Source organism: Canis lupus, chromosome 28 (genome assembly GCF_011100685.1).
Source record: "Canis lupus familiaris isolate Mischka breed German Shepherd chromosome 28, alternate assembly UU_Cfam_GSD_1.0, whole genome shotgun sequence".
NCBI lineage: Eukaryota > Metazoa > Chordata > Mammalia > Carnivora > Canidae > Canis > Canis lupus.
The window spans coordinates 30,171,043-30,192,412 of record NC_049249.1 but is presented as its reverse complement, the minus strand read 5'-3'; the positions used below and the strand labels follow the sequence as shown (position 1 = coordinate 30,192,412).

General features: G+C 38.9%; 1 protein-coding gene across 1 annotated transcript in view; it reads right to left on the bottom strand.

Annotated features, from left to right (window-relative positions):
• INPP5F (inositol polyphosphate-5-phosphatase F) overlaps window positions 1–21,370 on the bottom strand; it is an 87,248-nt gene that overhangs the window by 52,749 nt on the left and 13,129 nt on the right. Inside the window, exon 2 of the mRNA XM_038578965.1 lies at window positions 14,210–14,290. Coding sequence (XP_038434893.1) covers window positions 14,210–14,290 — 81 coding nt within the window. The remainder of the gene's footprint in view (window positions 1–14,209; window positions 14,291–21,370) is intronic.

Genomic DNA, 21,370 nt, shown 5'->3' with positions numbered 1-21,370 from the left:
GTCTATTCTATAATTATTTTGCTTAAGGTGAAACAGCACATATCCACCTTGGAAGCCTAGAAAGTCTGGTAAGAATAAACACATTATTAACAGGGTTAAATGCCCCAAATAATATGTTTTATTGTTTGAGCTTTAAGACAAAAAAAAAAAAATGTAGACGTATTCAGACACTGGTGTTTAGCAGTCCCAGGAGGCATCAGGCATAATTCTGTAATTAAATTTTTTAAAGCACCAAGGCAGGCTATCATATTAATCTATGTCACCCACCAGGGGGAAAAAATGGCTCAATGAAAGCTGCCACGGTAAGATGTAAATGTCTGGTGCAACCAAGAGCCAAAGGAGACAGGCTAGCAAGGTCCTCTGGCATAAAAATATTCTTTCAACCTTTTAAACATTTTATAATGGGAGAAAAAGTCGGTTTTGTAACCCTGGGTCCTCCAGGAAGAGACAGATAAGGAATTCTGACTTCCTCAGCAAGATAAGAAAACTGATTGGGAAGGCGCTATCTTGAAAAGCATGACCAGTAGGGCAAGCTACAACAATAGTCCTGGAAAAGGTTCAGTTGCTTGCTCTATACAATAACTGACTCGCTTAAAAGGGGATAAACAATTGTGGAATAAAAATTTTCATCAAAAGATTTTTTTTACAACCAATTTCAGGAAAAAATGTTTTTAGATAGACACTCATGACCTCAACTCTAGGAAGTATTCCATCTAGATATTTCTTGACATGGCTAGCCATCTTACTGACATAAAGAAAAGATAGGCATTTGATCCAATGATGAGTGTCCAGCAATTCTTTTCATTTTTTATTAATAATTTTATAGGGAATAAATGACTATATTCTACTTGCTTAAAAAATGTAAATGTTAATGGATAAAACTAAAGTTTCCTTTGACCATTCTTCCCCATTCCATTCACAGATATTCTTTAAATCAAATCCAAACCTCACTTTGTAAGAGTAATTGGTTACCATACTTGGCATTAGTTCTTTTAATCTTACTTGAAAGCTTAAAAAAAACTTTAAAAACCAATTTAACTTTATTTTTCATACGAAACATTCAAATGTACATTGATTTACTGAGAACTTTTTTTTTAAAGGATGAGTCACTGATGGGTATTTGGTGTTGCTGTTTAATTTTTCTTTTTATGCAACACAGCTTTATTTAGTATTTGTATTCAATTCAGCTTCCTTTACACTCAGTTGATAGGCTTATTTAATATTTAATTAAATTATGTAATTACAATAATGAGTTACATGGATATAAACAGGTTTAGGAACAAACACAATCCATGATCCACTGGGAGAGAGGGAGCTTCCTACTCCATCCCCCACCAGTCCCCAGCTTTCAGCCTTCAGAGCATCTAGTGCATCCAACAGGCTTTGCAGAGAGGCAGCGGGGCATGTTGATTAAGCCGGTAAATAGGTTAAGTGAGATTCAATGAAAAGAGCTCCTGAAAGAAATACATATTCATATGTGCCAGACAATCGAAGTGAATGAAATATTTGTGTGAAAAAGCTTTTGCTTTTCTTTTCTTCTGGTACACCTTTTCCAAAGACTGGCTCCGACATGAACTGGTTCAGTAGGATTTTTTGTTAAGATTTTTGAGAGAGAGAGGGAAAAAAAAAAAAAGAAGGATTTTGTGGCATACAACCATGACTTAGTTTGTAGGTTCTGTTGTCACTGCATTAGATACTCTCTACTTTCTATCTCTATATAACCATTCATGCTATGACCAAAGGCAAAAATAAAGAGAGAAGGGGCATCTGTTGCTGATGTTTACGCATTTAGCTCCTTTAGCTTGCTCCTAAACAGACTGTATTCCTGAAGACAAAGCACACCCTGCATCTCTCCTGGGTCCACTTCTCGGCGGAGAGGGTGGGGAATGGCCAAGCAGAGAGCACCTGTTGCCTTAACGAGATCCACTGTGAATGGAGGGGTCAGTACACTAGAGTTTGTAACTACATCCTCACACAAATCCAAAGACAGGTAGATACATATACTCCAAAGTTATTTGTAATGTAATATTCAAATACAGATATTTAAAATCTTGAAGGGCTTCTACAGATGATGCCTCAGGGAGGGGCCTGTGTTCCCACCACATGTACTGGAGAATGGAAACACGTTGGTAAAGAAGGAAAGCGAGAATTAGGAGAAGGGATGACAGTCGGCTCGGCTTTCCTTTCTTCTGTGTCAAACTGATAGCAGGAATACTTAACGTTGTTTCTCTGTCATTTCACATTGACAGTCTGAACCAATTTCAGTCACATGACTCACTGCCCTTTATATATTTTTTAGTTATGTTTAGGTGCATACAAATTTAAATTTGTTTAAAATTGTTATACCTTTCTGGTGATTTAAGCCTTGTTATGAAAAAGTATATCCCTCTATGCATCTCACCTTAAAGTCTGTTTTGGTATTAGTACAGCTACATCAGTTTTCAGTAGGTTAGTGTTTACAAGATTTATTTTATTATTTATTTTTTATTTTCACATACTTAAGGAATTTGTCTGAGAGCAGCCTGTAGATGGATTTGACTGTTCTTCCAGTATAAAAAGCTTTGTGATCCCTGGGTGGCTCAGCAGTTTAGCACCTGCCTTCGGCCCAGGGCATGATCCTGGAGTTCCGGGACTGGGTCCCACATCAGGCTCCCTGCATGGAGCCTACTTCTCCCTCTGCCTGTGTCTCTCCCTCTCTCATGAATAAGTAAATAAAATCTTTAAAAAAATAAAATAAAAAGCTTTGTGAGTTAATGGGAGTATAAACCCATTTATATCTAATTATTGGTATATTTAGAAATTAATCTACCATCTTATTATTTGTCCTACCTGTTCTATTCACATTTCTTGCCTTTTGGGGGATTTTTAAAATTATTATTCTATTTCCTCTTTTATTCACATTTTACAATCTTTTATTATTCTGTTAGTGGTTATATCATAGGGAATGATTACATGAACCCTGACTTAGAAAAGCCTATTTTTTTAACCAGTTTTACCAGTTTCTGGTCAGTAAAAGGACCTTAGAACCAGCGAAAGGACCCCGTTAACTCCTTATCATTTCTACTGCTATGTATTTTAATGTCATTAATTTTAAACTCCATATAAAACCAAATTCCTTTAAATTTACCAACTTATTTACATTTTCCGTGGATCTCCATCCCTTCCCACATCTCCACACTCCCATCGAGTCATTTACCTTTTGCCCAAAGAACTCTCTTTACTGTTTCTTTTTAGTGCAGATACTACTGGTAACAAATACTCTCAGTTTCGGTTTGTCTCAAATGTCTTTATTTTCCTTAAATTTTAAAAGGTACAAAATGCCAGACAGGCACTTTGACAATATCATTCTGTCTTTTGGCTTCCATTGTTTCTATCAAGGCTCACTATACGCTTTTGAATTTAATGTGTACTTTTTCTTTGTCTGCTTTCAGGGTGTTTTCTTTGTCTTCAGTTTTCATCAGTTTCATTATGAGGTGCTAAAGTGTGGTTTTCTTTATACTTTTCCCCTTGTGGTTCAAAGTACTTCTTAAACCTATTTATAATAGGTTTTCGAAAATTCTTGGCTATTATCTCTTCAAATACTGCTAATCTATTGCTGTCAGAAACAGACTCTCTGACTAGTTTCTCTTGATCTCTTTTTGAATGTATGACATCTCTTTAAATGATCTGTTATATAATATTATATTAACACACTATACATTATTAGAGAAGCTAATAATTGGAAAATCTTAATGGTTTATCTCAGGATAAACTATGTTCCAATTTGAAGGATTCTGTCTTATTGTTGTTTTTATAGACAAATATTTGGTAGGAATTTAAATTCAGTATGATGTGTGCATAAAATCTATTTCATTGAAACCCACTGCATAAGCTATTCATGGGCCAGTTAGTACTTTTATATGAATAGGAAGGAGCATGAATCTATAAACTGGTTTTATACAAACTTATACATGAATTTAAATTTCTAAAGATATGAACTCATAGTATATTAATATATCACAGTATATTAATATAATGTTTGTCTTATATGAGTTCATAGTATATTAATATATCATAGTATATTAATATGTTTGTTTTATATTTAAAGCCATTTCTAAAGATATGAGTCATACTATATTAATTTAATGTTATTATATCATAGTATACTAATATAATGTTTGTTTTATTTTTAAAGCCATTTCTGGGACACCTGGCTGGCTCAGTAGATAGAGCATGCAACTCCTGATCTCAGGGTTGTGAGCTCAAGCCCCATATTAGGCATAAAGCTCAGTAAATAAATACATAAGTAAATAAAGCCATTTCTATTTTTTTTAAACTACATTAGCAGAAATGCTTTTTCACCCTTAACGGAAAGAGAACACTATACATCCCTGAATATATTTCAGGGAGCCTTGTACATCAAATAAGTGGAGTTACAAGTAATACTACCACTACACCAGCACCATTTTTTCCAGTCAGGTACCTAGTAGCTAAAAGTGCATCATACTGGACCTTCTAATTCTCTTACTAACTAAAAAGCCAATTATGAATTTGTTAAATTTTCCATACATAGTAGTTACTCAATATTTCTTGACTGGTTGCTCTGCTGCCTACTAAAGGTTCCCCAAGTCTAGGTTTATAGAAAATTGACAATGACTCACCAGGAGAGCATCCAGGGCAAGAAGCTCTTCTAATAGGCACCATTTCAAAAATACCAAATGGTGGAATCAGAAGCATATTCAGGTCAGCTTACTATGCTTAGGATGAATTTAAATGCCTAATAATGACCTGCTATAAAATGAAATAATCTCTTATACTCTATAAAAATATAAAGTCTTTTGTCTGTAATGGTTTTACAAAACTAGAAAAGTCAAACTTATAAAGTATCATTGGGCAAAATGAATTTGTATGTAAAAGTACATTTTCTATATAACTATAGCTTATTCTTCTTAAAGTGATGTGTTCTTATATGTTTATTAAAAACTTTAGTACATATTTTCCTACTTGTTAAGTACAATTATGTATAAGTATATGAAGTATAATTGGGAATTTTTTATATTTATTTACTTGAGAGAGAAAACAGAGGTGGAGAGGGGCAAAGGGAGAGGGAAAGAGAGAATTTCAAGCAGATTCTGCACTGAACATGGAGCCCAACATAGGGCTCAATCTCATGACCGTGAGATCACAACCCGAGCCAAAAATCAAGAGTCAGATACTCAACCAATTTGCCACCCAGGAACCCTGTAATTGGCATTTTTATTCATGATGCTGGTCTACCATCATGAAGATAAATTACTGTTGGAGAGATGCATGCTTCAAGATTGGAGGCCACTGGCCCCTATAAGAGGGGACCCCAAACCCAAAGGCTGTAACCAGCTTGCAAACCAGGTCAATTCAATCAGTAATCTTCATTTTCTGCTCTGGCCGGCTGATACTGGTCCATATCTAAGTAAATGAGAACTTACTATATTTATCAAGATTTCTAATCTTCAACAATTAGACCTGATAATAATTTGATTATAATCACTTCAGAATGTTCAATAAGATAAAAAGTTCAAAAAGAACATAAAGGAGGAAATAAATATAAAAAGCATCTTTGTAGGTGGTCCATACATGTCACTCTTACTGTAACAATCCTCTTCTTTTCCAAACCTAAAAACTTTTAATATCACCACCATGGGAATCACTGAGGAAAACAACTGGAGTTTAAGAACAAATGAGTTTGTAACTGGAAACTGAGATGGTAGTGGAATAGCCTAAGAGGCAAATTGGCCCATCTCTAAAGAATCTCTCTCCCTAAAAATGAATGGGAAATATCAGTGAGGGTGACAGAACATGAGAGAATCCTGACTCTGGGAAATGAACAAGGGGTGGTGGGAAGTGAGCTGGGCAGGGGGTTGGGGTGACTGAGTGATGGGCACTGAGGAGGGCACTTGATGGGATGAGCACTGGGTAATATGCTATATGCTGGCAAACTGAACTCCAATAAAAAAATTTTTTTTAAATCTCTCTCCCTGAAAACATGAATACCTGCCAATTAGAGATGTGTTCAGCAACAAGAAGCTTGCTTGGCTGATGATCCTTGGGAGAGCTCAGAACTATATGTCATATTTATGTGTCTACTTCAAGCTCTGCTCCTGCCAGAGAGGTGGAATCATGTGTACGAAGGTGACTGGAGCTCAGATCAGGGACATGGTAAGTGATGGAAAATTCAGAAGTGTACAGTGATGGAATAGGCTGAAGGGAGCCAAGAGGAGGTACAGGCCATTCAGCACCTAGGTACCTGGGGAGAGAGTAGAAGGAAGAGGAAGGAAGCAGAAAAGAATGAGAAGATGCTTCCCAGACCCAAAGCCATTCAGAGACTAGATGCCCTAAACTACAAGTAAAGAATCTTCTAAGGAGTAGCCAGGAACCTAGTCACCAATGAAAATTCTACCCCCAAAATAAATAATTCTGAGATCCTTATGAATAACAAAATGACTATAAGAGGATTGTATCTAAGTTACAATTTAAATCATTCTTATTTTGGGGATGCCTGGGTGGCTCAGTGGTTGAGCATCTATCTTCGGCTCAGGTTGTGATCCCAGGGTCCTGGGATCAAGTCCCATATCAGGCTGCCCACAGGGAGACTGCTTCTCCCTCTGCCTATGTCACTGCCTCTCTGTGTCTCTCATGAATAAATAAATAAAATCTTTTAAAAAATAAATAAATCAGGGGCAGCCCAGGTGGCTCAGTGGTTTAGCACCGCCTTCAGCCCAGGGCCTGATCCTAGAGACCTGGGATCGAGTCCCACGTCGAGCTCCCTGCATGGAGCCTGCTTCTTCCTCTGCCTGTGTCTCTGCCTCTCTCTCTTTGTGTGTCTTTCATGAATAAATAAATAAAAAATTTTTAAAAAATAATAAATCATTATTTTGGAAGAAATGTAATGTCACAAATACTACTTCCTTAGAATACTTCCCTCAAAGCAACTTTAGTACATTAAAAAAAAAAAATCACCAGAAGTTACCTAAAGAGAGAGGTATTTAACTGTTTAATTAAGATAAAATCAGAAGTAATAACAACACAGTACATCAAAAGCTACCTTCTGACTTAAATGTTTTTAATGGCTTCATTGAGATAGGATTTATAGACCATAAAATTCCACCATTTTAAGTGTACAACTCCATGATTTTAATATATGTTTGAAGTTGTACAGCCATTATCCCAATCCTTACATGTTTGTAATAGTATAAGTTATCGGTAGATGATAAAACAATCTACTTCTCTCACAATGCAACTGCATACAGACAGTTACACTCATGTTTAAACATAAGAAGCCCTGCCAGCTTCTCTCCTCTGCCCTGCAGTGCCCTCAACAACTAGGGTTTTCTAATGGCTTTTCAGGAAAGTACTGAAGCAAAGCTAGTGACACTCCACTCATTCATCACTGAAGTATATAAAATATTTCATGTCATTAGTGTCCTAGCAAAGTCTCCCCAGCAGACTAAAATCACACTTTTGAAACCATATGCATAATACATTTTACCATTTTAATGATTGAGACATCTTCACCACTTCAGGAGTGGAGAAAACACCAGATGGCGAGCGCTATTTTAACAAACGAGAGCTGCTTGAGTGAACGGTGTCTCTAGCTGTTCAACACTATGAGTAGTAACTCAGTTACTAAACCAAGAGCCTCTAATGCCAAATTAATGGAGATTCCTGACAGTTTTCAAACTATTTCTGAAAGTATCATTGAGTATATACTTTGGCTTTTCATATTCAGATATTTCTTACCTTGAGCTTATCTTCTTCTTAGTCTTCAAAATAAATTTGAAAGAGCTTTTGTGACCCATTTAAAGTGTGCAGCTTAAAGCGACCTGAGTGAAGATAACAGCTATCTCCCCAACATCACACAGAAAAGAGAAGAAATGTCAATCATGTGGGCCTTCTGTATGGCTGCTGACTCTGCCAAGAACCATCTTTCCTCTCACTCTCCACCCTTATCCTGGCCTTGTCCAGATGATCTCACTCATATTTCAAGTTTGACACAGACATCACGTCCTCGGGGATACTGTCCAACCAGGGCCCCCCACTGCACCAGTGAGGCCCCTCTGTCATTTGCCTTACAACATACTACACTCTTCTTCAGAAGCTTAAGCCTAATGATCAAGTGGTGTGATCAGGTCATTAATGTCTATCTCTTGGATCCAATCCTACACTCCTGGAGGCTTTGAGTTTTGTTCATCCTACAGTCCCCATTACTGAGTGTAGACCTTGACATGCAGTAAGCATTCCACAATTATTTGTTAAAGTAGTATTTGCTGAAATATTTATGAATAGCCCTGCTGTAGGGGAGCAGAGGGGGACACATCCCATCTCCCTGGAGCTTATTCTTAGGGTGGGAGGGGACCAAGAGAAAAAAAGGAAAACAGAAAATTAATATGTAATTACAGTTGCGATAAAAATTTGACTATCATGCTTATGTCCTCCTGGACCCTACAATGGACAAAAGTTTATATTTCATGAAGCTTTTCTTTCATCTACTTAGCACATGACATATTCCTTCTATTTTCTGTTCTTCATATCGATAAATCCCAATGACCAAACCAAAATCAGGCACATCAAGTTGTCAGAGAGAGAGAGACAACATTACACCCTAGCTGAAAGTCCACCTGCCCGCAATTGTGTGGGGAAGAGGCCTTCCAAATCCAAAGAAGACTAACAGTTCTAAAAAGGCATTTTCTAAACACCAGGGTTAACAGAACAATTTTCTGGCAGAGCTTGATAAAAGGAAGGGCAATTATCAGCAAAGGATATAATTAAATAATACTTTAAAATTCTTCCACCACACATTTTTTTAAAAGGAGCATATGGATTATGGAATATAACTTTCACTGATGCTAATATTTAACCATTAAAAACATTACTTTTTATAGATCCCCACCATGTAGTCTTTTAATGACATGTTAGTATCATTAGTTTCAGCAAAAGTTAACATTATTAGAAAAAACAATCCAAGTTTAAAATTTATTCAAAATTATATAGCCAGGACTTAAGTGGTTCCCTAATGGAATATCTGACACTGGGACACCTGGATGGCTCAGCGGTTAAGCGTCTGCCTTCGGCTCAGGGTGTGATCCTGGAGTACCAGGATCGAGTCCCACATTGGACTCCCTGCGTGGAGACTGCTTCTCCTTCTGCCTATGTCTCTGCCTCTGTCTCTCTCCCTCTCTGTATCTCATGAATAAATAAATGAAATATTAAAAAAAAAAGAATATCTGACACCTCTAAGTGACCCTTAAAACTAAGGGAAAAAATTAATAGCCAGCATCTATTGCTTACTATTACCAGGAACCATGCTAAGCACTTAAGTGAGTTTTATTAAATCTCACAATGATCATATCAAGGAGATGTTAGCTTTGTCTTACTGTGGACAACACAGACATCTTAGATGAAATAACCTAACCTAAGGCTATTGTGTGATCTTCAAGGTTAGTCCAACTCTGGGGTCGGTGCCTAGTCAATGATATCTGGGAAATGACCTATCTCACCAAGAAATAAAGAGTAAGAAGCAACAGTGGGAATTCTCTTTGATATGCTTTTGTAATAAGCATTCCAGTAGACATTAAGTTCCTGTTATGAGCTGAACTCGATCCCCTCAAAATTCACATGCTATAGTCCTAACCTTCAGGACCTTATAATGTGGCCCCATTTTAGAGACAGGGTTTTAAAGAGGTAATTAAGTTAAAATGAGGTTATTAGGGTGGATTCTAATCCCACATAACTAGTGTCTTTAGAAGAGGACACTTGGACACAGATGCACACAGAGAAAGGACAGCGTGAAGATGGTCAAGATGATGTGAAGACACAGAGAGAATACAGCCATCTACAAGCCAAGGAGAAAGGCCTCAGAAGAAACCACTTGCCAACACCTTGACCTTGGACTTCTAGCCTCTAGCATGGAGAGAAAATAAATCTCTGTTAAATTCCCCAGTCTACGGGACTTTGCTATGGCAGCCCTCACAAACTGATCTAGTTTCTAAGTCACGCCTGCTTACATTCCACCCAGCTCAGAGTTCAGTGACAGTCAGGAACCGTGGCATGGCTCACCCACGCCGCTGTTAGACTGTCAATGACATCTGTTCAAATAAACTTATGTTCCCATCTCACTAAGCAAGAACAAAAATTCATGCATTGAAATGTGGAGAAGTAGGAGGGAAACAGGAGTGAGAAAGAGTTTAAGTACAGACATGTTATTCCCCCATCCTCTACCCCCAGAAGGTAAGATGCTCCTAGAGGAAAGTTGCACCTGAAAGGATCATGTTAGTTCTAGTCCGCCCAGGGAATAAATCTCCACTGGCTAGGCCAGGCCAATGGTGTGGCTAGAGCATGAGCTTTAGCAGGGCTTAGGGAGGGGAGGCATCCTAGGGCAGAGAATGCAGGGAGCAAACGGAGAAGGGGAAGATGGATGCAGAAGCGCGGGGAGCTGGGGGCGCAATGTGGGGGCTGTGTGACACACTGGGGTGTGGCTGCAGTTCTCTCTGGGGGTGGTGGGTGAGGGAATGAAGAACAGTGGTGGTGGGGGGGGGGGTAGCAGCAGAAAAGATGTTCCTCTGCTTCTTCCCCACTCCTTCTCTTAAGGGCCAAACATTAGAAGTGATGTGACAAGAGAGAAAAAAAAAAGTACAGATTACTTTCCCTGCCTTTCTTTCCTTTCTTATATTTTCTGTCTTCACTTCTCCCTTTTCTAAAATGTCCTGTAGAACAGAAAGCCTCACTGCTTATCAACCACTTGTTTTGAGTCTAAACAAAGGCAAGTGGTGCCAGGAGGGAAAGCACTTGTAAACAAAGGCTGACTGCAGGAGATTACCAAATTCACCCCCTCAAAAATGACCAGACTTTCACTGCATCATAAACACATCTACCAACAACTTATATTTGTTCACTGCTAGAATGAAACTTTTGGGTTGTCTGCCAAGTCCAAGGCCTCCCAGTCTGACAGAAGAAGTCAATCTCTGGAGCTGAACTTTGTGACCAGGACCATCCTTGGCCCAGACAGGGCCTATAAAAATCTCTGTCCCAGAGGTCTGAACTAGACTCCCTGCTCAATCCCTGACGGCTAGGCAGTCTCCACTGGTTTGTAGGGAAGAGCAGCTGTCGGATGGCATGAGGCCTGAAGGTACCATGTCAGAGCAGAAATTTTGTCCTATGGACACAAACAGAAAGCCAAAAGAAGAGAAAAAATAAAAGAGATGTATAGAGAAGTGGTGCTCAAGACCACCTGCCCCAAAATGTAATCTCGGACCTTATAAGACATCCATTTCTTGGTTTTGGTCCCTTAGGTCCTAATAAAACTTTGTTTTATGTATACCGATAGGTTTGTATTTGCAACCAAAAGGGCCTTGATAAAATGGTTATCATTTGAGAGACAGAGAAAGGGGAGAGAGTTCAGTGCTTAGGTAAGAACATACAGAATGTTAAAAGTGAGTTGTTACCTGACATCTTATGGAAATCCTTTTCTCTCTTTCCTGTTACCTTCAGTAGAACAGCAATTTCTCAAAAAAATAGTGATAATTTATTAAGTACCTTCAGGTATATATCTCATTTAGATTCATAAGTCTATAGGGGAAAAAGAGGGCAGTTATTTTTACTCTTGTTTTACAGCTTACAAAGTAGAGGCTCATGGGCATTGTGGTCCCAATGAATCAGCCTCCTGGGATGCCAGCCTTTGGGAACCTCCCTCTGATGCTGACTTTGGGCTTGGCTACATGATTTCCTTTGGCCAACGGAGTATTAGCAACCTCAGTGACACAAGCAGAGGCTTGATAAACCTTTGCACACAGAGACTGGTCTTCTTGGCACCCAGCCACCACTCCGAAAAAATGTCCAGGTGTCCAGGACAGAAAGACCCAAAGGGGAGGCTTTATGAAATGAGTTATCTGGACAGAGAGGTTCCAGGAAAAGTCCCCATTGAAGGCTGCCACACAACCCCAGACAATAGCGGGAAAAGGGCAAAAGAGTCACTTGGTCCATCCATAAAATTGTGTGATGTTATATGTTGTTGTTGTTTGAAGGCATTAATTCCTGGGGTCTCAGTAATAGATAAATGAAACCCCTGTTAAGTAGCCCCCTCTATATCACGAAGCTAATAAATAAAGTTTAGATTCAGATCTCCTGACTGATTTCAGTGATTTATTCATTGCTCCAGGATGTGAAATTGAAGAAAAATAACTCAAAAGTTTCATAAGCTTCACTTAAACAATAGAAAATGAGTTTTAGCTCAGAACACTCAGCTATGAAATTATCCTGTCAGCATATAAATGAATTAAAAATATATTTATGTAAATGTGGACAGGTAGGAGAGTATTACTAAAATACTTAGCATGGTTATACAATGTCTAAATGCTTGTCTCTTTGTACCAAAAGGATTACAAAACTACCAAAGACAGAATATACAACAATGCTTATTGCGGTACTACTTCTAATAGCAAATATAAACCCCCAAACAATCACACTGACAAGAGGAAGTACAAATTATGATACAGTCCTACAACAGTGAAAATTAAAGAACTAAGCTTCATACATCAATGTGGATAAATCTCACAAATATCAGGTTGAGTTGGGGGTAGGGGGAAGTAGAAGACAAATGGTATCATTTACATAAAGTCTCCCAAATACAAACCTTAGCGTCCTATTATTTAGGAATACATATGTAATAAAAGCACCAATGAAAATCAAGGGAATAATAAACACAAAATTAAAAACTGTGAGTGTTCCTGAAGAGAAGAAAACGGGACACACTTGGAGGGAGGCACAGTGAGGGATCCAAAGACATTGGTCGTGTTTCATTTCTTAGTTTGGGTGGCAGAGATATGTGTGTTTTACAACAACCTATACTGTATATCTGTGGTAAACAGTTTTATGCAGCTATGAAATATTTCATAATAAAAATAAACCTTAAAAAATAATCAAAGAATCTAGCAAAGGAAAATTAGATCGTCGCAGGCAATACATGCTTTTTAACACACAGGAATCAACCTAGTTCCCAAATGCACAACAATTTTTTAAAGATTTATTTTTGGGGTCCCTGGGTGACTCAGTCTGTTAAGTGTCTGTCTTTGGCTCAGGCCATGATCTTGGGGTCCTAGCACTGAGCTCCATGTGGGCTGTCTGCTCAGTGCGGAGCCTGCTTCTCCCTCTCTCTCAGCCTCTCCCCCTCAACTTGTGTGCTTGCGCACGCTCTCTTTCTCAAATTAAAAAAAAAAAAAAAAAAAAAAACCTTAAAAAAAAAGATTTTATTTTTAAGTAATCTCTACATCTAACGTCAGGCTTGAACCCACAACCCTGAGATCAAGAGTCACATGCTCTACCCATTGCGTCAGTCAGGCACCCCACAACAATTTTATTTTAGAATAAGGAAGGACATACTACAGAGATAGCTAGATTCCCAATTACATGGTAATAATGGCAAAGCTGCCTATATTTCGTAACTCATTAAAAATGATGCCAAAAGAAAAACAGATAGATATTTAAATACAGTGCTTAAAATATTTCAGTTAGTCTTTTTCGGGACTTTTGGGAACCTGCCTATGTAACATCTCTCTTCTCATCATCAAAATTCCCTCCAAATCCCAGACACAAGAGTCTGTCTTCAAAACAAGGGTCTGGTGAATAACCTAGACCTTTCATCAATTTGCCTACCTCGTTAGAGCACCTGGCCAGAGTTGACTGTATCCAGAATGGACAACTGTCTCAAACCTGGTCAGTCACGGTCCACCACCTGCCTACCTTGCCAGCCTTCTCCAACCTCCTTCTCCCTTGAAATCAGCATAGTTGGTGTTTCTGTCAGAGCATGTACCACAATTACCAAGTACTTGCACATTTACTTTAGTGATTACTTACTGACGCCTGTCTTCCTAAAATGTAAGCTCCACAAGGGTGAGCACTGGTCAGTTTTTTTTCCTCACTACTATGTTCTACCAACTAGCATAATTCCTGACACATAAAGAAAAGAAAAAGTATTAAATACCTATTAAGAGAAAGAAAGGATTGTAAAATTATACCTCCCTTTCTTTTCTCTAAAGCTTTATTTTCATTTCATGAAACTTATATGGAAATAGACCTACTTTGGGCAGACCTAAAATTAGGGCAAAGGAATTAAACAGAATCCACATTCATCCTTAAGGAAGAAAATGCCATAGAATGCTACATTAAATTTAACAGATTTAAGGACTTTACAGAAACATACCTGAATGAAGTTGAATTTTCCCAATAACACCTTCTACCAATCCCAAACAAATGGGATTCCAGGCAAGAAGTAGATCCGTAGCTAAAATAAAATAAAAAGCAATCATAAGAAAATATTCATCAGAAAACATTAAAACACAATCTTCAGCACTATTTTAAATGATCGATATCCCCAAAGGGCAGTTATGAACATCCAAAACTGAATACATTACTATAAAGCAATTTGTGGGAAAGTATTAAATCCAAGGCCTGAATAAGGTTTCTGCTATAAGGACAGTTATGGGGGGAAGGGAAATGACAAGCCAAAACTCTACTCAGATGGGAGGCAGTACTTTGGCGCCCTGCAGTGGAGGAAAGAAGCTGGTACACTGGGAGAGGGCAAATCAGAAGAGTCCTCCACTGGCCTGCAGCCCAGAGCCAGTCCCAGAGTCAAAGACAAGGCCTGAGGAACAGCCATGGAGATGTCCACTTACTGGATCACATCCTGGAAAATACCCTTTCCCACAGAAGCTTACACCAAGCAAGGAAATCCAGAAAGTCGGTGCTCCTTTATGTGACTTCTATGGCAAAAACACTAAGAGCCATGCCATTTCTTGAGTGCCTATTCTATGCCAGGCATCCATCCGAGGGAGGGTTGCTCAGAACAGAACAGATTGCTTTGGGTGACTTTTTTCAATTCTTCCAAGAACGGCACATAATTTATACTATTCTAGACGACCAGGCAAGAGGCTAATTCATTACACTCAGTGGATATGTGAGGACAGCAAGGCTTAATTCTCTTGCAAAATGCAGGTTGCAAAAGGCTGTTATATACATGGAGATAAATGTAACCCTAGTGGGTAGCTCAAGACTAGAAAAAATTACCAAGAATGAAAACAGTATCTCCTTTAGTAGAAAATTAAAATAACATTTTAATTATTACCACTTAAATTTTATTTTAGTGAAATTCATAATCAATCAGTAACTCATGGGGTAATTACAGACTTAATAATTCATAGTCTCCAAATTCATTTGAGTTTTGACTATTGTATCTTGAATGTCTTTGTTGTTAATGATATATTTAGTGGGAGGCAAATAAAGTTAACTTCTCTTTGGGCAGAACTGTAATTCAAAGCCAGGCCTGCATGACTCATGGCCTATCCTCTTAACCATTGTACTACGAACCTATACAGATCCCAGGGTCCTGGTATCTAACCCTACATTGGGCTCTCTGCTCAGTGAGGAGCCTACTTCTCCCTCTGCCCCTCCCCCTGCTATTGCTTTCTCTCTGTCTCTCCTCTGTCTCTGTCTCTTTCTGTGTATGCGCTTAAATAAGTAAATCTTAAAAAAAAAAAAAAAGAATCTATACATGGAACTAACCAATAAGATAATATTTACATTTTAAGTAATATGCATTCTCATTATAAAAGCCATACTGTATAAAATGGGAAAAAATATTTTATCACTCCCATCCCACCAGCCAAATAACTTATTTTGCTATGTTTCAGGTCATATGTCTGTATGCATATGGAATCACAAGACTGCAAATATAACAGTATATGCTAATTTTTTTCTTGTAACATTTCATGTCTTTAAAATACTCTCCAAATTGTAACTTCAGGGCTGCATAATTTTCCACTAAAGGAAGCACTTCCTTACTCTTGAACATTTAAGTGATTTTCAGTTTTCCCTTATTATTAAATAATACTGTGATGGGGTACCTAGGTGGCACAGTCCGTTGAGTGGCCAATGCTTGATTTTGGCTGGGGTGGTAATCTTAGGATCTAGCCCCACGTAGAGCTCTGCACTCAGTGCAGAGTCTGCTTAAGACTCTCTCTCCCAAAGGGAAATCCACTTACACTGTTGGTGGGAATGCAAACTGGTGCAGCCACTCTGGAAAACAGTATGGAGGTTCCTCAAAAAGTTAAAAATAGAACTACTCTATGACTCCAGCAATTGCACTTCTAAGTATTTATCCAAAGGATACAAAAATAGTGATTCAAAGAGACACACGAATCCCAATGTTTACAGCAGCAATGTCCACAATAGCCAAACTAAGGAAAGAGCCTAGATATCCATCAACAGATGAATGGATAAAGAAGATGCCATGTATATATACAATGGAATATTACTCAGCCATCAGAAAAAAGTCTTGCCATTTGCAATGACATGATGGAACTAGAAGGCATCATGCTAAGTGAAATAAGTCAGAGAAAGACACCATAAGACTTTACTCATTCACATGTGGAATTTAAGAAACAAAACAGATAAACATAGGGAAAGGGAAGTAAAAATCAAAACAGAGAGAGAAACAATATAAAAGACTCTTAGCTATGGGAAACAGAGGGTTGCTGGAGGGGAGCTGGAGAGATGGGGTACTAGGGTGATGGGCATTGAGGAGGGCACTTGATGTAATAAGCACTGATGAAAAGTCTACTCCTGAAACTATATGTTATTAATGTTTTAATACTACATGTTAACTAAATTGAATTTAAATTAAAAGAATTTTTAAAAAGATTCTTCCCTCTGCCCCTTCCCCTGCACACTTGCTCTCACTCTAAGATAAATAAATCTTTAAAAATAAATAAGGTTATAAATGGTGAGTATTATGCAAATATTTTATTGCCTCTGTAATTAACAGCTCTAGGAGAGATTCCTAGGAATGAAATTAGTCAGTGAAGACATATAAGAAAATTTAAAGCTTCCAGATATTACCAAACTGCTTTCTACAGGGTTATACCAACTTAGACTTCTGCCAGAAACATAGGAAAGTGCTTGTTTTAAAGTACTCTTGTCACCATTTAGAATTTCTTTTTAAATTGTTCTCATTTGCTGGCATCCGTTGCCTAAATGATGTTTATTTTCTTTTCACTGCAGGTAAAATTAAACATTTAATTATAAAATTAGCTGCTTATGTTTCTTCTTCTAGGATTTTCTCATTCATATCTTCTAACACTTCTTGTATATTCCTTATTGATTTAAATCCTTTTATATTAAAGATGTCGACTCTGACGTGTTTGTACTGGTTTTTAATTTTTGTATCACTCCTTTTTCCATTATCTTTACAGTTAAAATTGTTCTTTACTCAGTATTAAGTATTTATTAATTTCCTTGTTCATTTTTAACAGTCTAACTACTCTACTAGGATTCATGTTGGTGTACAGCCTAAAAATACCCTTTTTAAGATTTTATTTATTTGACAGAGAGAGAGAGAGTGCACAAGCAGGGGGAGTATGAGAAGGAGAAGCAAGCTCCCTGCTTAGCAGGGAGCACAACGTGGGACTCCATCCCAGAACCCTGGGATCATGACCTAAGCCAAAGGCAGACGCTCAACCAACGCCACCCAGGCACCCCACCCTGATTTTTTTTCAAACAATGCACCAGAATCTCTGTATCAGGCAGGCCAAGCTTCAGTATCTACCAACACAGATGCCTTTCTAAAGAGCAAGCTCCAACTGCCCATAACCCTGTACCCTGACCTCGGATGAACAGACCACAGTTGTAGGACTCTACCTTTTGGGTACCAAATGAGCTCTAGAAATACGGAAGAGGAAGACAAAGTTAGAGGTAAAGCAGCCAGGAACCATTACATTGAAGTGGAACTTTAAGCATAAGAAAAGCAGCAAGAAGAATAACGCAGAGGAAAGTAGAAGGTTTGGTCTTGAATTTGTCCCTTTAGTGGAGAAACACTTATTAAGTACCTGCCAGAAACCAGGCGCTATACCAGGCTAGAAGACATAAAAATAAAGGAGCAGCTGTCTGGAACAGAAGACCAATGGCTGTAGACGATATGGATTGATAAGACTGGAAAAAGTAAAGAGGCCAACTCTGAGGAGATGTGAATAAAAAACTAAGGAGTGTGTGCTTCCTGGAGATGAGGGCAGGCAGATAATGGCATACATAAAACAAGATGACAGTCAGGGGTTAGCTGACAGCATTGACAGGAGAGAGAGCCTGAGAATAAGGAAAGGAACAACTAATTAGGTTGTTGCCAGAGTCTTAGCCTGAAACAACCTGGAGCTATGTAGCCCAGAGGCAGGGTGGGCAGTAAGTGAAGAATGCACAGGGGGTTAACACGAACCACCACATAGGAAGCCAAAGAAGGACAGGAAGAGAATAAGTAAAATAAAAAATGCCACTGAAACCTCTCTTCTCTCCAGAGTAGGAGAATGAGCACAAGGGACAGGGTATACAGCAGCTAAAAGAAAAGGTGGGTGAGAACCTCCTAACTTAATACTCTTTCCCATCTTTGACATTTTGAGCCAGGCAAATACATCAGCCATTCAAGAAATTAAAAACTTAAAAAAAAAAAAAACTAGAAAAAAAAACTATAAACATGACCAAGTTCTGTGCTCTAGTGACAAAAAAGAATAGTCACAGATGATCTTTGAGGTCCAGATAGAGAGCCAGTTAAACCCATGAAGACTGAGTTCCTAATAGGATGATCAAGAAGAAAGAAGAACCAAAGGAGATATTCAAGGAGGAAAATAGAAGATGATGAAATCAAAAGTACAGGTGTAAAAGTTGCCCTTGGAAAGAAATGACACTACCTTTTTCTAGGTCTGGAAGGTGAAAGGTTAAATATAGCCACTGAGAAGCAGCAAAGGAATGGATTAGATGGCCTTGACTCAGTAAAAACAGGAGCCAAAGTCCTCCCAGCTTTGGCAGAGGAGGACAGAGGGGGATGAGAGGGGAACCAAGGCTTGGCATGGTGAGAGGAACCCAAAAAGTCAGTTTTCTATGCATGCTTGAAACTCGGTGTTTTCAAGAAAAATGGTCTCAGGGACACCTAGGTGGCTCAGTGGTTCAGCTTCTGCCTTTGGCTCAGGGCATGATCTCAGTGTCCCGGGATCACGTCCCACATGGGGCTCCCTGCAGGGAACCTGCTTCTCCCTTTGTGTATGTTTCTGCCTCCCTCTGTCTCTCATGAATAAATAAACAAAATCTCTTAAAAAAAATGTCAATCCATTAGTGGGTCATGAAATCAATTTTGCATAATGAGATCAGCATTCACATCAATGAAACAGAATGGTAAATAAAAAACTGCACCAGGTGAAGAGAAACACTCCACAAAACTTTCTTGCTTCTGGTACAAACATACAGGTATGTGTTCACCAGGACACGATTTATAAAGTATTCCTTAGAATGGATCTCAAACATCTGAACATACTATTTAACGTTAGGGCTCATTATATCAACTTTGTTGATTATTTAGCTCAACTCCTGTACGTACTTGCTAATATTCTTGACTTCTTAACTGAAAAGTTTTTGAGAGATTTTTTTAAAAATCTCATACTTTGTGTATATTTTTCCATTTCTTCTTAATTTTTGCTTTTTATTTTGAGACTGCATTGTCAGGCACATACACATTCAGGATTAATGTGCCTTCCTGGTGAACAACAGTTCATCAGGATAGAGTGACTGCCTTTATTTTAAATAGTGCTCTTTCCCCTGAAGTCTAGTTTTGTCTAATTAATGAATTAGTTTAATTAATATTGTGAACAAAATACAGTGGGCATTAGAAAAGGATAAATATGAACATTGCTAATCCAAATGTATCACTTCTACTCCCCACAGCCTTAGGGACAAAGTCCAAATTCCTTGGAAAGTTCTGCACGGGCTGGTCAGGCTGGTCGTGTCCACCCTCCTCCTGCCTCTCCCCAACCCCCAGCATCCCAGCCTTCCTGCAACCACCCAGAAGTGTGTGCAGGCTGGGTCTGGAATGCTGCTCCCCACCCACTTCTGCCTGCTTTTCATTCCAGACTCAGAACAAGAGTCACTGGTGTGCCCAGATATATTCCTTACTCCATGTGCCCTGCAGAATTGATCAAGCACTCTTTTGTGGCCCTCCTAAACCTTGCTCATATTTCCATCATGGCACCTTATTTTGGTGTAATGCATCCAACTACTGACTTCCCTATATCCCTGACTGAAGAGGAAGCTCATCGAGATCTAGTCTCATTCAGCTTTACGTCCCCAGTACATGGTACATGGTACCAGTACATGGTACACAGCAGGTTCCAAAATGCTGAACGGGCAAAGAAAAGTATGGCATGGAATTGAGCAGCAAGTTGAGGTCAGATAATTTACAGTGAATCACACAGAAGGGTTCACTAGTTACAGTGGCTAAGTTAAGGTCACTGGATCTATTTCAGATAAAAATGTCAGGGCTGGCCATGCCCCATACAACACAGGCTTGTCAAAATCAGAACACCATTTCCCACTTAGTCTGGGGTTCTTTTTAGTGTACCTCTAACACTCTAAGTTTCCCTACAAAATGTTCTCGAGTGTAATACCCTCGTTTTACATTTGTACAGGGCTTTCAGCTCACCAACATCATTCCAGCTGCGTAAGCCAGAACCTGGGAGACATCCAAAATGCTTTTCTTCCTCCCTAAGTCCTATTGATTTTCTCAATATCTGATGAATGTTTCACTTCTCTCCAATCCCACCACCACTATCCTTGTCCAGGCCAAGACCTCCCCCAATCTGGCTCATTCAAAACTCTCTTGTCAGCCCTACATCTGGCAGGCTGCTTAATGCATAATAGGAAAGCAAATATTTACTGAATGCAGAAAGGACTCTAGACAGTTTGGTACTATGAGCTAAGCTAGAAGGAGGAGGCTGCAGAACTACACAGGGATCACTTTGGGGCACAGGGGGTTGTTGTAAATGCAGGAGCCACTCTGTCCAGACGGGGTAGACTGCGTAGGAGAGTGAATGTGAGGACCAGTGTGTGGAGGATGGGCATGAGAGGGTGGGCCTAAAGCCAGAGATCCAGGTGACAGGACAGGGCCAGGTGCACAAGGGTGGTCTGGGCAGATACTGGAATGAGGAGATTAGACGAAGTCCAGAGATGTGGGCACAATGAGGTTACCACCTGCACTCTGCACCCCGTGCCCCAGGTGAAAGAATCTCAGCTCCACTGCGGTCTCTGAACCCCTCTCGACAACAGCTCCTCTGCTGTAAATGGAAACTCCATCTAACTTTCAGGGCTTGTAATAGTATCAAACGAGAGAATTATGTGAAAGTGCCCAACACAACATGTGGCATATAAACATTTGATAACCTTTAGTTCAAGTTGGGAAATGTACAGGTGTTTAAAATTCTAGGTTCTTACTCAAATATCTCCAAGATTTTTATTTCAAGGGTCTACATATGGATTTTATTAAAGAAAGGAGGGG